Here is a 12,005-nt window from a genome sequence, read left to right as displayed (position 1 = left end):
ACTGTTTAAATCGATGGGTTTACTTCCATTTTAAGTTTAAAAAAAATTGAGAGCGGACCTGTGCTTTACAAATGCAAGGTAAAGCAACAGTTTCACATTAATGACATTCCCAACAACAGCGCATACAGTTGTGTTAAAAAAATTATATCAGTGTGTTTTAAAAAAAAAAAAAAGAGTAAAGCTCAAAATCCTTATTATAGCTTTTATTTGCATACATGCAAATGCGTTGCTAACACTGCACAGTTTATTCCAAATCAAAACATGAAGAAAAATGTTTCAAATTTGTTATTACTTTACAGAAAGTGAAAAAAAGATTATTAGGGATTTCCAATGAAATAGTAGTGTCTGAATTTTTCTCAACAAACTCAAACATTCTGCTGTATAAACTGAAAAAATTATTTTTGAAACACTCCTATCCTGATGCTTGCGCCGCCATGCTTCACTGTCTTCACAGTGTACTGTGGCTTGAATTCAGTGTTTGGGGGGTCGTCTGACCAACTGTCTGCAGTCCCTAGAACCAAAAAGAACAATCTTGCTTTTATCAGTCCATAAAATGTTGCGTCATTTCTATTTAGGCCAGTCAATGTGTTCTTTGGCAAATTGTAACCTCTTCAGCACATGTAATTTTTTCAACAATAGGACTTTTTGGGGGCTTCTTGCCGATAGTTTGCCTTCACATAGGCGTCTTCTAATTGTTATAGTACTCACAGGTAACCTTTTTACATTTTCTTTGATCACCGTGGAGCTGATCATTGGATGAGTCTTTGACATTTTTGGCTGTTGTTCGATCCATTAGAATGGTAGTTTTTCGTTTTTCTTACACTGCTTTCTGGTTTTGGTTGCCATTTTAACCACTTTCAGACCGCCACACGTCGATATACATCCTTACTTTCAAGGGCATATCGTTATGGCAGCAGCTAGCTGCCATAACCCTGGTATCCTCTTGTTTGGCCGGTGGTCCGGATTCCGATAATAGTGGTCTCTGCGGTGGATTCACTGCAAGATCACTTTTATTGGCGGTGGGAGAGGGCCCCCACCCTCCGCCTCTTACCGGACCCACCGGTGGAGGTGAATCGGATCTTCAACCTTGCTGGACTTGGAGACGAGTGAGGGGAAGATGGCCACCACCCGTCTCCAATACAAAGCATGGGGGAAGCAAGGTCATAACGTCACTTCCACCCATAGCTCTTAAAGGGACATTTATTTTATTTATTTTTTAAATGCCAAATTTTTTATGTAGTTTTTAATTGCATTTAAGTGTAAATATGAGATCTGAGGTTTTTTGACCCTGGATCTTATATTTAAGGGGTCCTATCATGCTTTTTTTTTATTTTTTTTATTTTTTTTTTTTTTTCTATTACAAGGGATGTTTACATTCCTTGTAATAGGAATAAAAGTGACACCATCTTTTTTTTTTTTTTTTTTTTTAAATGTGCCCTATCATGCTGAGTTGCGCGCAGAAGCAAACGCATACGTGAATAGTGCCCGCATATGAAAATGGTTTTCAAACCACACGTGATGTGTCGCTGTGATCAGTAGAGAAAGAGCAATAATTATAGCTCTAGAGCTCCTCTGTAATTTAAAACATGCAACCTGTTGCCTGTGGAGATTTTTAAGGCTCAAAGTTTGTCACCATTCCACGAGCGGGCGCAAATTTGAAGCACATTTATTTGCTCGGTGTAACATCATCTTTCACAATATAAAAAAAAAATTGGGCAAACTTAACTGTTTTTTTTTTTCCAACATAAGTGCGCTTGTAAGACCGCTGAGCATATACAGTGTGACAAAGTATTGCAACGACTGCTATTTTATTCTCTAGGGCGTTATAAAAAAATGTATAATGTTTGGGGGTTCTAAGTAGTTTTCTAGCAAAAAAACGCATCTCAAAGAGGATCGGTCCTTAAGTGCCAAGTGGCTAAAGCATTTGAGATCATTTTAGCCAAGCAGTCTATCGGTTTCTGCACTTCTTTATATGTTTTCTCCTCTACGATCAACTTTTTAATCAAAGTATGCTGTTCTTCTGAACCATGTCTGTCTGGATTAACCAGTATTTCTCAGATTTTTCAGAGAGAAATTATTTTGAACACGCCCCTTTTTGATTAATGATTCAATTACGAAGAATCAGCAGCATGCATGTCATGACTGTTTGGTCTGTTTGTTTTTCTATTGCTCTACCTCACCTACTAGTAAATTATTTGCCATGTAGAAATCTAATTTATACCAAAAACCTTGCTTAATCTGGTTAGTGATGTTGGACTTCTATTATATTGAACACAACTGTACTTGCCTTTTCTCCCTTTTGGTCTCTGGGATTGAATAAACGTACTCGGGACTTCCGGGAATTGGGTAGGATAGATTAACCTCCCCTCATTTCCTCCCCTCAAACTCAGGTACTCTGCACAGTCCTATGAGGCAAAATGAGAGTCCTAAGCCCTGTTTTAGCTTCACTGGGGTAATGCTTTTTTTCCATTGGCCAAACGGCATGGGCCGTAGACAGCGGTGCCTGTCTCTTTTTGTAAATATCTCCTAAACCGTGTAGGTTTAGGAGATATTTCTTGGACCTACAGGTAAGCCTTAATCTAGGCTTGCCTGTAGGTCAAAGTGGTTTGTAAGGGTTTACAACCACTTTAATGCTTACTGGAAAGGGTTTCTGCCCAACTGTGTGGCAACTGAGCTTAGGGATATTGCCTAGGGAAAAAGTGAATTTCAAAGACTTAAAGGAGCTGGCCATAGATTTGAACTACAACAGCAGGGGAGTAGTAAGAGACATATCATGCCAGCACTCCTCTTGCTGGCAACAAATTGCCAGGCACAGGATCACTGTACAGGAGCAAATACTTGGTTCCGTGTGTTCCCTTGTCCAGACGAGCGAGCTGTTACTGGGAAATAATCTTTTACATCATTTCTACTCGCTCATTCTGACAGCGAGGGAATGACGTGTGGAACCAAGTGAATGCAAGAAGGATTGATGGTCAAATGGCCCAAAAGCACACTTCTGAGCAGGAAGAAAAGCATACAAATATTCTGGTACTATACATATAAAATGCTTAAAGATGTAACTAAAACCTTCATTTTCTTTTAGGGTGGAGTGGAGCTGGAGGCCTTGGTGCTAATGAGCAGGGTATTCAGGACCCAATAAAAGGGGGAGACATCCGTGACAAATGGGACCAGTACAAAGGAGTGGGAGTCTCTCTTGATGATCCCTATGAAAACTACCGTAGGAACAAAAGTTACTCTTTCATTGCACGAATGAAAGCCAGAGATGAGAGTAAGTGCTGAAAAAGATTAGGATGTCAATTCATTTAATATGCTTTTTAAGTTGTCTGTTCACAAAGGAGACATTTGGTGCTAGTTTTGGATGTCTAATTTTGTACTTTATTTTGATCAGGACAAAAAAAAAAACCTTTTTGTAAAATACAATTTAAGTTTTTTTTTTTTTTTTTGTTTTTTTGTTTTTTTTTAAGGCCTGACAACTTTTAAATACGGGAAAAGAATAGAACTCTAAACCACATTTTACGTGTTTACCAGCTAACCTTTATAGAAATTCTGTTGCTCACAGACTTTATCTTAACCACTTATGGACCACAGCACCCCGATATATGTCCTAACTTTGAAGTGGAATATTGTTGTTATGGCAGCAGCTAGCTGCCATAACCCCCGGTATCCTCGTCTTTGGCCGGCGGTCCGCTTTCCAATAAGAGTGGTCTCTGTGGCAGATTCGGCGCAAGATCACTTTTATCGGCGGCAGGTGAGGGGTCATCGGCAGCGGCGGAGGCGGCAATCGGATGTTATCCCTTGCTGGGTATAGACATGAGTTGCAGAGCGGAAGTGATGTCAAAACATCACTTTCACCCATAGCTCTTAAAGGGGAATTTTTTTTTTTTAATGACAACATTTTTACTTATTTTTTTTTTATTGCATTTGAGTGTAAATATGAGGTCTTTTTGACCTCAGATCTCATATTTAAGAGGTCCTGTCATGCTTTTTTTTTTTTCTATTACAAGGGATGTTTACATTCCTTGTAATAGGAATAAAGGTGACACTTTTTTTTTTTTTTTTAAAAAGAACAGTGTAAAAATAAAGGGTAAAATAAGAGAAACTTTTTTTTTTTTAAACGTGCCCCGTTCTGCCGAGCTCACGTGCAGAAGCGAACACATACGTGAGTAGCGTCCGCATATGAAAACTGCGGCAATACCTCACGTGTGGTTTGAACACAATCAGTAGAGCGAGAGCAGTAATTCCAGCCCTCGACCTCCTCTGTAACTCAAAACATGCAACCTGTAGATTTATTTTAAATATCGCCTATGGAGATTTTTTAAGGGTAAAAGTTTGTCGCCATTCCACGAGCGGGTGCAATTTTGAAGCATGACATGTTGGGTATGAATTTACTCAATATAACATTATCTTTCACAATATAAAAAAAAAATTGGGCTAACTTTACTGTTTTTATTTTTGTAATTCAAAAAGGTGTCTGTTTTCCAAAAAAAGTGTGCTTGTAAGACTGCTGCACAAATATGGTGTGACAAAGTATTGCAACGACAACCATTTTATTCTCTAGGGCAGTGATGGCGAACCTTGGCACCCCAGATGTTTTTGGAACTACATTTCCCATGATGCTCAAATACACTTCAGAGTGCATGAGGATCATGGGAAATGTAGTTCCAAAACATCTGGGGTGCCAAGGTTCGCCATCACTGCTCTAGGGTGTTAGACACTTCCCCAAACATTATAAATTTTTTTTCTAAGTAATTTTTCTAGCAAAAAAAATGTTTTTAACTTGTAAACAATAAATCTCAAAAAGAGGCTTGGTCCTTAAGTGGTTAAGCTAGAATGTACATAAACAATTAGCTCAATTGAAGAGAGAGAGTCTGAAACCAAAAACCTTTGTAAAATGAAGAGTTTATATAATCGGTCCAAAAATAGATATACAATTATCAATTTTTAACCTAGAAGGTGGGGGTTCATTGTCTTAAAACAGCCGTGTTTTTGTGTAAGATTAAATGGGGTTTTCTACAGGACAATGCTAATAACTCTGAAAACCCTTCTGGCAGAAGTAATTGTAACAAAAAAGACTACCTTACAACAATGTCAAGGAAATGTCCCAAATAGGTTCAAAGGCAAGTCTTGGGAGAAATAGATTTATGAGCTTCAGGCATGGTAGGAATTGCTAAATCCAAAATGCCCCCGTCTCACAGAACTGGTTTTAACAGCCAGTCCATCAAAGCCAGCAAATGAGAAGCGGGGTAAAAAGTCAGTTCTTGAAATAACCGATTTGGTAGAAGCCATGGAGCATCCACTAACAGCTGATATACCACATGCAGCATGGCCTTTCTGAAGTTGTTGATTTTTAGAAGCAGGTGAGGTAAACGTTTCCGCAGAGAAAAGGCATACATCTGGGTTTCACCAGGGCATCTGCTACTTCCAGTCGAGTCCCACGTCCTAGAATCAAATCTTTCTTCTTGAACTAAGAAGCTAACAAATCAGGTGTCCCCAAATGCATACATGCCCTGTAACAATATAGTAAACTTCTTCTGCACTCAAGTATGGCACCAGTGTTGTGGAATTAGTCCCACAGGCGTGTCTATAGCATGAACCAGGTCTCAGTTCACTATGTCCCACTTGGCCTTGCTGCCCTCCTCAGACTGGAAATCCAGAGACATTAATTCAAATTGCGTTTTACCGTTTGTGATTATATTACCTACTTTTACCATTTTGAAAATGTCTCAGTTTATGGACAAGGCTGGCGTGCCCTTTTTTTTTATTATTATTCATTTATTTATTTTTACACATTATATGTCTTGGAACATTACCTGAAGAAGAGACCATTCCTTCAGGTCCAGATGTTTGCCAAAAACATTTGCCTGCTGTTTTTGCCCTTTGGAAATGTGCATTGTGGCGATATCCAGAACATGGACCTCTACCCCTGACAGGATAGACTTTACCTCCCCCTGTCCCTGCAATACTTCTGCTTCCCCCAATTACTGATGTATACCACAGCTGTGGCATTGCACTTGGACAAGATGGACGATACAGAGAAGTAATAACAGACGCATTGCTCTTAAGCCTAGTAAGCTGAATGGAAGCTTTAGCTTAGCTCCTGAGATCAGCAACCCTGAACAGACAGATCATCCAGACATTGGCCCCAAACCAGAATACTGGCATCTATTGGGATATCTTTTGATGTATAGGAATATAATCATGGTGGGGCAGACACCACCATGACAGAGACCTCTTGGTTTAAGACTGTAACAAGGTCATCTTGTCCAGAGAGAGACTGGATTTGTCCCACACAATGAAAATGTTCAGTTTGAAAGTTCTGTGGAATTGAGAAAATTGAACCACTTTTCAAGGAAAAGACCATCGATTCAAGCACTTGTATGCAGTTCCATAGAGGAGACAGGCTTACAGGTTGAAGTTACCAAACCTGATTTTGCATGGAGATCTTGGCCTGAAAGGTTTTCAGAAAAAAAAACAAATACTCTACTCTAAGCGAAGTCTTTCAAGGTCCACGTTCTGGATGACATTTTGGAGCTCAAGGCCAGAGAGTTCTGCTCTTGCAGAAGCAGACCATGTAGGTATCCAATGACTGGAATGCTTCTGAGACGAAAAAGACCCATAACTAGTGTGAGGCACTTTGTGAATACACTGGGGGCTTAAAAAGGGGTCACAGTATAATATTAATGGTTGCACAAAGCAAGGTAACAAAATCACTGATGACCTGGATAGATAATAATGTGTAAATATGCATCTTGTATGTCAATGGATAAGTTGAGAGAGACCATAATCAACCAAATAGTTTTTTTTTTTTTACTTCTGAGGACATACAGGCATGGAGAACCTTAAAAACCAAAATGGGATAAATGCCTTCTTTGGGTTTCAGAACTGTAAAGAAATTGTATTTAAAACACCTTAAACCCTGAATGTCTGAAAAGATCTGCCAAATTTTGTAGAGATATGGGAAGACACAAAACAAACATTCAAGGTGGAGTAACAAGACAAAACTCTACTATGAAACGTTTTTAGCTACACAGTGTCTTCTATAGGGATGGTCAGAACATTGGTCCTGGCTCAGTCATTCCACCCAGTATCCCCAGCAGTCTCTTGTGCTAATTAAAACACAGCAGGTTAGTCGCTGCTGATTGTAGTACTGTTGTGAAGCTTCCAGTTGTTGTCGTCAAAATAGCAATAGCTGTTGATGGTAAAAAATTCTTGCAATTCAAGCTAAAAATATAGTAGAAAGGAAAGACATCCATTCTAAGGTGGAAGGGGTTGTAGCCTCTAGAGGGTTTTCCTTAATTTTTGTGTTATGCCCGGTGTCCTCCTTTTTTTTTTTTTTTCTCCTGTAGGCAGCAGTATAACCCTAGAGCTCGTATCATCAAGCTGTGTTCCTGAATGGGTAATAGGTAAAAAATAGTTCCCTCAGATAGTGGCAGCCCTTCACGTCCCCCCTCTAATGCTGATGAGGAAACTAGGGAAGATGGCATATGGATATTGTGAAATATACATAATGCAAAATGTAACACAGATTTGCAAGTGTCCTATGCACATTATTCACATACTGGCTTGCAATTTCATAGGGTTTGCATTGGAAAAAATAGACTTTAGTTCTGCTTTAATGCAGGGTTAGAAGGGAAAAGAATTGTAGTAGGTGGATGTTTTGGGTTGCTATCTTTTTTTTTTTTTTTTTTTTTTTTTTTTTTTTTTTTTGAGTGGTGTTGATGTTTTGCTGCTGTCCATGGTTCAGGTGTTGGCGAGAATTGCATGGATTGCTGTAATCTTTTATGGGTGCCATCATTCAGAGGACATAGATCAAGCATTTTTCATCACAAGTATTTTTTACCTTCCAGATTTTGAAGAAGAAAAAAAACAAACTCTGGCCACTTAAACTTTTAGCGTAATTAATTTATTAAACTGATATACAAAACGTCTTTATACTTTCTGCTCCAGCTGTGATAGTTAATTTGGTTTGGGAGCTGAGATTGACACTGCATTCTTCATTTAGGATTTGTTGAAAGGTAGACCGATGTCAGTGTACCAGTGAACAAATCAAACATGTACATTCTAGTGATAGAGGGGACACTTGATATTTTGTGGTGTTGACGTGTGTGAGTAGAGCTGTATTGTATATTATTTTTGGTCAAAGGATATACAAAAACGGGGTCCAACTCTGTATTAGCAAGGTGTACCTAATAAATGGCTGGTGAGTGTATATCTGATAATATTCTTATGGTTGGGGTCACACGCTCTCCAACCCAATATGCTGATTATTAGACTTTGTAATCTCTACTGTTTATCTTGAACATGGCCGCATCTATTATTGTGTAATTGTATCCGTGCATAGTCCTAGTGCCTTTTTTTTATTAGTTGTGCTGTATAATTAAAAAATGTATTGCTCACATTTTATTTGGGCACATGGTTTGGTGGGCTGTATCCTGGCCTGGTTCTGAAAAGTGTAGCCGTTTCATTTTATTGCAGATTTCAAAGCGGGAGGACCATTTCCACCAGGCTCAGGTCCACCAGGAAACCGTGAGTGGTGTTCTTTATTCCCTTGTTAATAAATTGAAATAAAAATTAGCGGTGACGGCAGCTTTTTAGCAAAGCATGACCATAGTTGTTCCTTGTTTCTTACCTAGAATTCAGAAGAAATATGACTTGTAAATGTAAGATGACCATTTAATTCACAGGCTTTTATTCTCTGGTGTCAACATAGGGACCTATAAACCCCTTTTGCTTATTTGTATATTATCCTGGTCCACTTGAGATGCCCCCCGATTTGTCTTTAGGCAAAAAAGCAACATGTTTTTCTAGCATTTGTTTGGTATTTAAACCTACAATAGTTTATTGATTTTGTGGTGTCATATTTTTGTGTGTGCATGCTACTTTATTAAAAATATTATAGATATGTATGCAGGAGCCCCAGTCAGTCTATACTGTTTTTAGTTTTGTGCGTAGTCATCCTTTTCATTTTAAATGTTGATGTTTTGTATCAAAATATACAAAATATCTATAATAAAAAGTCTGTTGCGCTAACAGTAAATGAACAGAGATGAGAATACTGTTATAAATGGACAGCACATCAAAATAAAGTCCAAAACGGTGTTAAAAGTGAAAACAATGCTAAATGTGTGTGTGTGTATAATTAATATATATATATGTATATACAGGTCCTTCTCAAAAAATTAGCATATTGTGATAAAGTTCATTATTTTCTGTAATGTACTGATAAACATTAGACTTTCATATATTTTAGATTCATTACACACAACTGAAGTAGTTCAAGCCTTTTCTTGTTTTAATATTGATGATTTTGGCATACAGCTCATGAAAACCCAAAATTCCTATCTCAAAAAATTAGTATATCATGAAAAGGTTCTCTAAACAAGCTATTAACCTAATCATCTGAATCAACTAATTAACTCTAAACACCTGCAAAAGATTCCTGAGGCTTTTAAAAACTCCCAGCCTGGTTCATTACTCAAAACCGCAATCATGGGTAAGACTGCCGACCTGACTGCTGTCCAGAAGGCCATCATTGACACCCTCAAGCAAGAGGGTAAGACACAGAAAGAAATTTCTGAACGAATAGGCTGTTCCCAGAGTGCTGTATCAAGGCACCTCAGTGGGAAGTCTGTGGGAAGGAAAAAGTGTGGCAGAAAACTCTGCACAACGAGAAGAGGTGACCGGACCCTGAAGAAGATTGTGGAGAAGGACCGATTCCAGACCTTGGAGGACCTGCGGAAGCAGTGGACTGAGTCTGGAGTAGAAACATCCAGAGCCACCATGAACAGGCGTGTGCAGGAAATGGGCTACAGGTGCCGCATTCCCCAGGTCAAGCCACTTTTGAACCAGAAACAGCGGCAGAAGTGCCTGACCTGGGCTACAGAGAAGCAGCACTGGACTGTTGCTCAGTGGTCCAAAGTACTTTTTTCGGATGAAAGCAAATTTTGCATGTCATTCGGAAATCAAGGTGCCAGAGTCTGGAGGAAGACTGGGGAGAGGAAAATGCCAAAATGCCTGAGGTCCAGTGTCAATTACCCACAGTCAGTGATGGTCTGGGGTGCCATGTCAGCTGCTGGTGTTGGTCCTCTGTGTTTTATCAAGGGCAGGGTCAATGCAGCTAGCTATCAGGAGATTTTGGAGCACTTCATGCTTCCATCTGCTGAAAAGCTTTATGGAGATAAAGATTTCTTTTTTCAGCACGACCTGGCACCTGCTCACAGTGCCAAAACCACTGGTAAATGGTTTACTGACCATGGTATTACTGTGCTCAATTGGCCTGCCAACTCTCCTGACCTGAACCCCATAGAGAATCTGTGGGATATTGGGAAGAGAAAGTTGAGAGACGCAAGACCCAACACTCTGGATGAGCTTAAGGCCGCTATCGAAGCATCCTGGGCCTCCATAACACCTCAGCAGTGCCATAGGCTGGTTGCCTCCATGCCAGGCCGCATTGAAGCAGTCATTTCTGCAAAAGGATTCCCGACCAAGTATTGAGTGCATAACTGAACATAATTATTTGAAGGTTGACTTTTTTTGTATTAAAAACACTTTTCTTTTTTTGGTCGGATGAAATATGCTAATTTTTTGAGATAGGATTTTTGGGTTTTCAGGAGCTGTATGCCAAAATCATCAATATTAAAACAAGAAAAGGCTTGAACTACTTCAGTTGTGTGTAATGAATCTAAAATATATGAAAGTCTAATGTTTATCAGTACATTACAGAAAATAATGAACTTTATCACAATATGCTAATTTTTTGAGAAGGACCTGTATATGTGTGTGTGTATTATAGAAGTCCAACCATGCAGATGGGAATCGGCAATATAAAAAAACGATGTACTGAAAAATATAGATTTAAATGCACAGTCCCATGATAGGAACAGCAATATAAACTTATAGGTGAAAACACAATAGTTCAGTGCAAAGATGTGCACAAAAATTTGGTGGGTACTTGAAAAATGAAGAGGTGGCCCAGTACAGTGCTCCAGAATCGTCCACCGCACCCCTGTGAAATGTACACTCACCAGAAAAGCTGACTACCATTACAGCAGCAAACGCGCACTTGTAGTTGCCAACATTTTGAAAAAATTCAGAGTGTGTGAGGACATGATAAAAGAAATGGTCAGAGATGGGTGAGGGCATGGTATAGGAGATTGTCAGGGAGGGTGAGAACATAATACAGGACTTTATGTGCACCCAACTCAGCTCTGTATCCCACACCCTCAAACACAGAACATCCAGCCGATCACATTGCTGCTCACCTGCAACTGTGGTACCTGCAGAATGAGCATCCCCCCCTGCACCTCTGCTGGCTGTCGGCTAAGAATTGGGCATGGGCGGTGGGCGGCAGCTTAGTGGTGCCTGTGGGTTCTCCCGGCATTCAGTAGGCAACCCCCATCACCGACCGACCGCCAGCCGCAACTTTTGGCTATGGAAACATGGTCGTGGTATCTCCCTCCGGATAGCAGGTGTCTCCTCTATGTTCAGTGGCGAGGGGAGGGGCCTCTGACCTGTGCATCTAATCGGCTCTCTTTAGTGTACAAGCAGAGCAATTTGCTTGTACTCTGAAGCCGATTAGCTGTGTGGGTCAGAGGCCCCTCCCTTCTCCACTGAACATAGAGGAGATGCCGTGGCCATGTTTCCATAGCCAAAAGTTGTGGATGGGGGTTGCCTACCGAATACCGGGAAAAGGCCAATTTCCCGGTATTTTTTCCGGGACACAGATAGACCAGATCAAGGGTCTAAATCCTGGGAAAATCTGGACTTTTGGCATGTATGGCACTCGGTATAGATCCGCCATCTGTTGTGGGGAAGGCTATTCAGTAACTCGCATCATCCAGATGTAGCTGCAGTACTTAAGGCTCACTGGGAGCCAGATGAAGTCTCCATAGTGTAGCATTTATTGGAATTGTAAGTTAAAAGCCAGAATAAAATAAATCCTGAAACATATGACAATGGGTGCCACTGCTGACCCAGTATTGGACAGTGGCCTGACGTCAGTACTA

At 40.0% G+C, this 12,005-nt stretch overlaps 1 protein-coding gene across 12 annotated transcripts in view; it reads left to right on the top strand.

Annotated features, from left to right (window-relative positions):
- The window catches only part of CHERP (calcium homeostasis endoplasmic reticulum protein), an 89,727-nt gene that overhangs the window by 76,031 nt on the left and 1,691 nt on the right, over positions 1–12,005 (top strand). For all 12 annotated transcript variants that reach the window (XM_077475498.1, XM_077475499.1, XM_077475492.1 and 9 more), the window contains 2 exons: positions 3,083–3,268; positions 8,476–8,526. In XM_077475498.1, coding sequence (XP_077331624.1) covers positions 3,083–3,268; positions 8,476–8,526 — 237 coding nt within the window. The remainder of the gene's footprint in view (positions 1–3,082; positions 3,269–8,475; positions 8,527–12,005) is intronic.

This window comes from Lithobates pipiens, unplaced genomic scaffold (genome assembly GCF_037356315.1).
Source record: "Lithobates pipiens isolate NorthernLeopardFrog02 unplaced genomic scaffold, aLitPip1_a1.2 Scaffold_13, whole genome shotgun sequence".
NCBI lineage: Eukaryota > Metazoa > Chordata > Amphibia > Anura > Ranidae > Lithobates > Lithobates pipiens.
The sequence above is the reverse complement of the archived record's forward strand: the minus strand, read 5'-3'. Positions and strand labels throughout refer to the sequence as shown.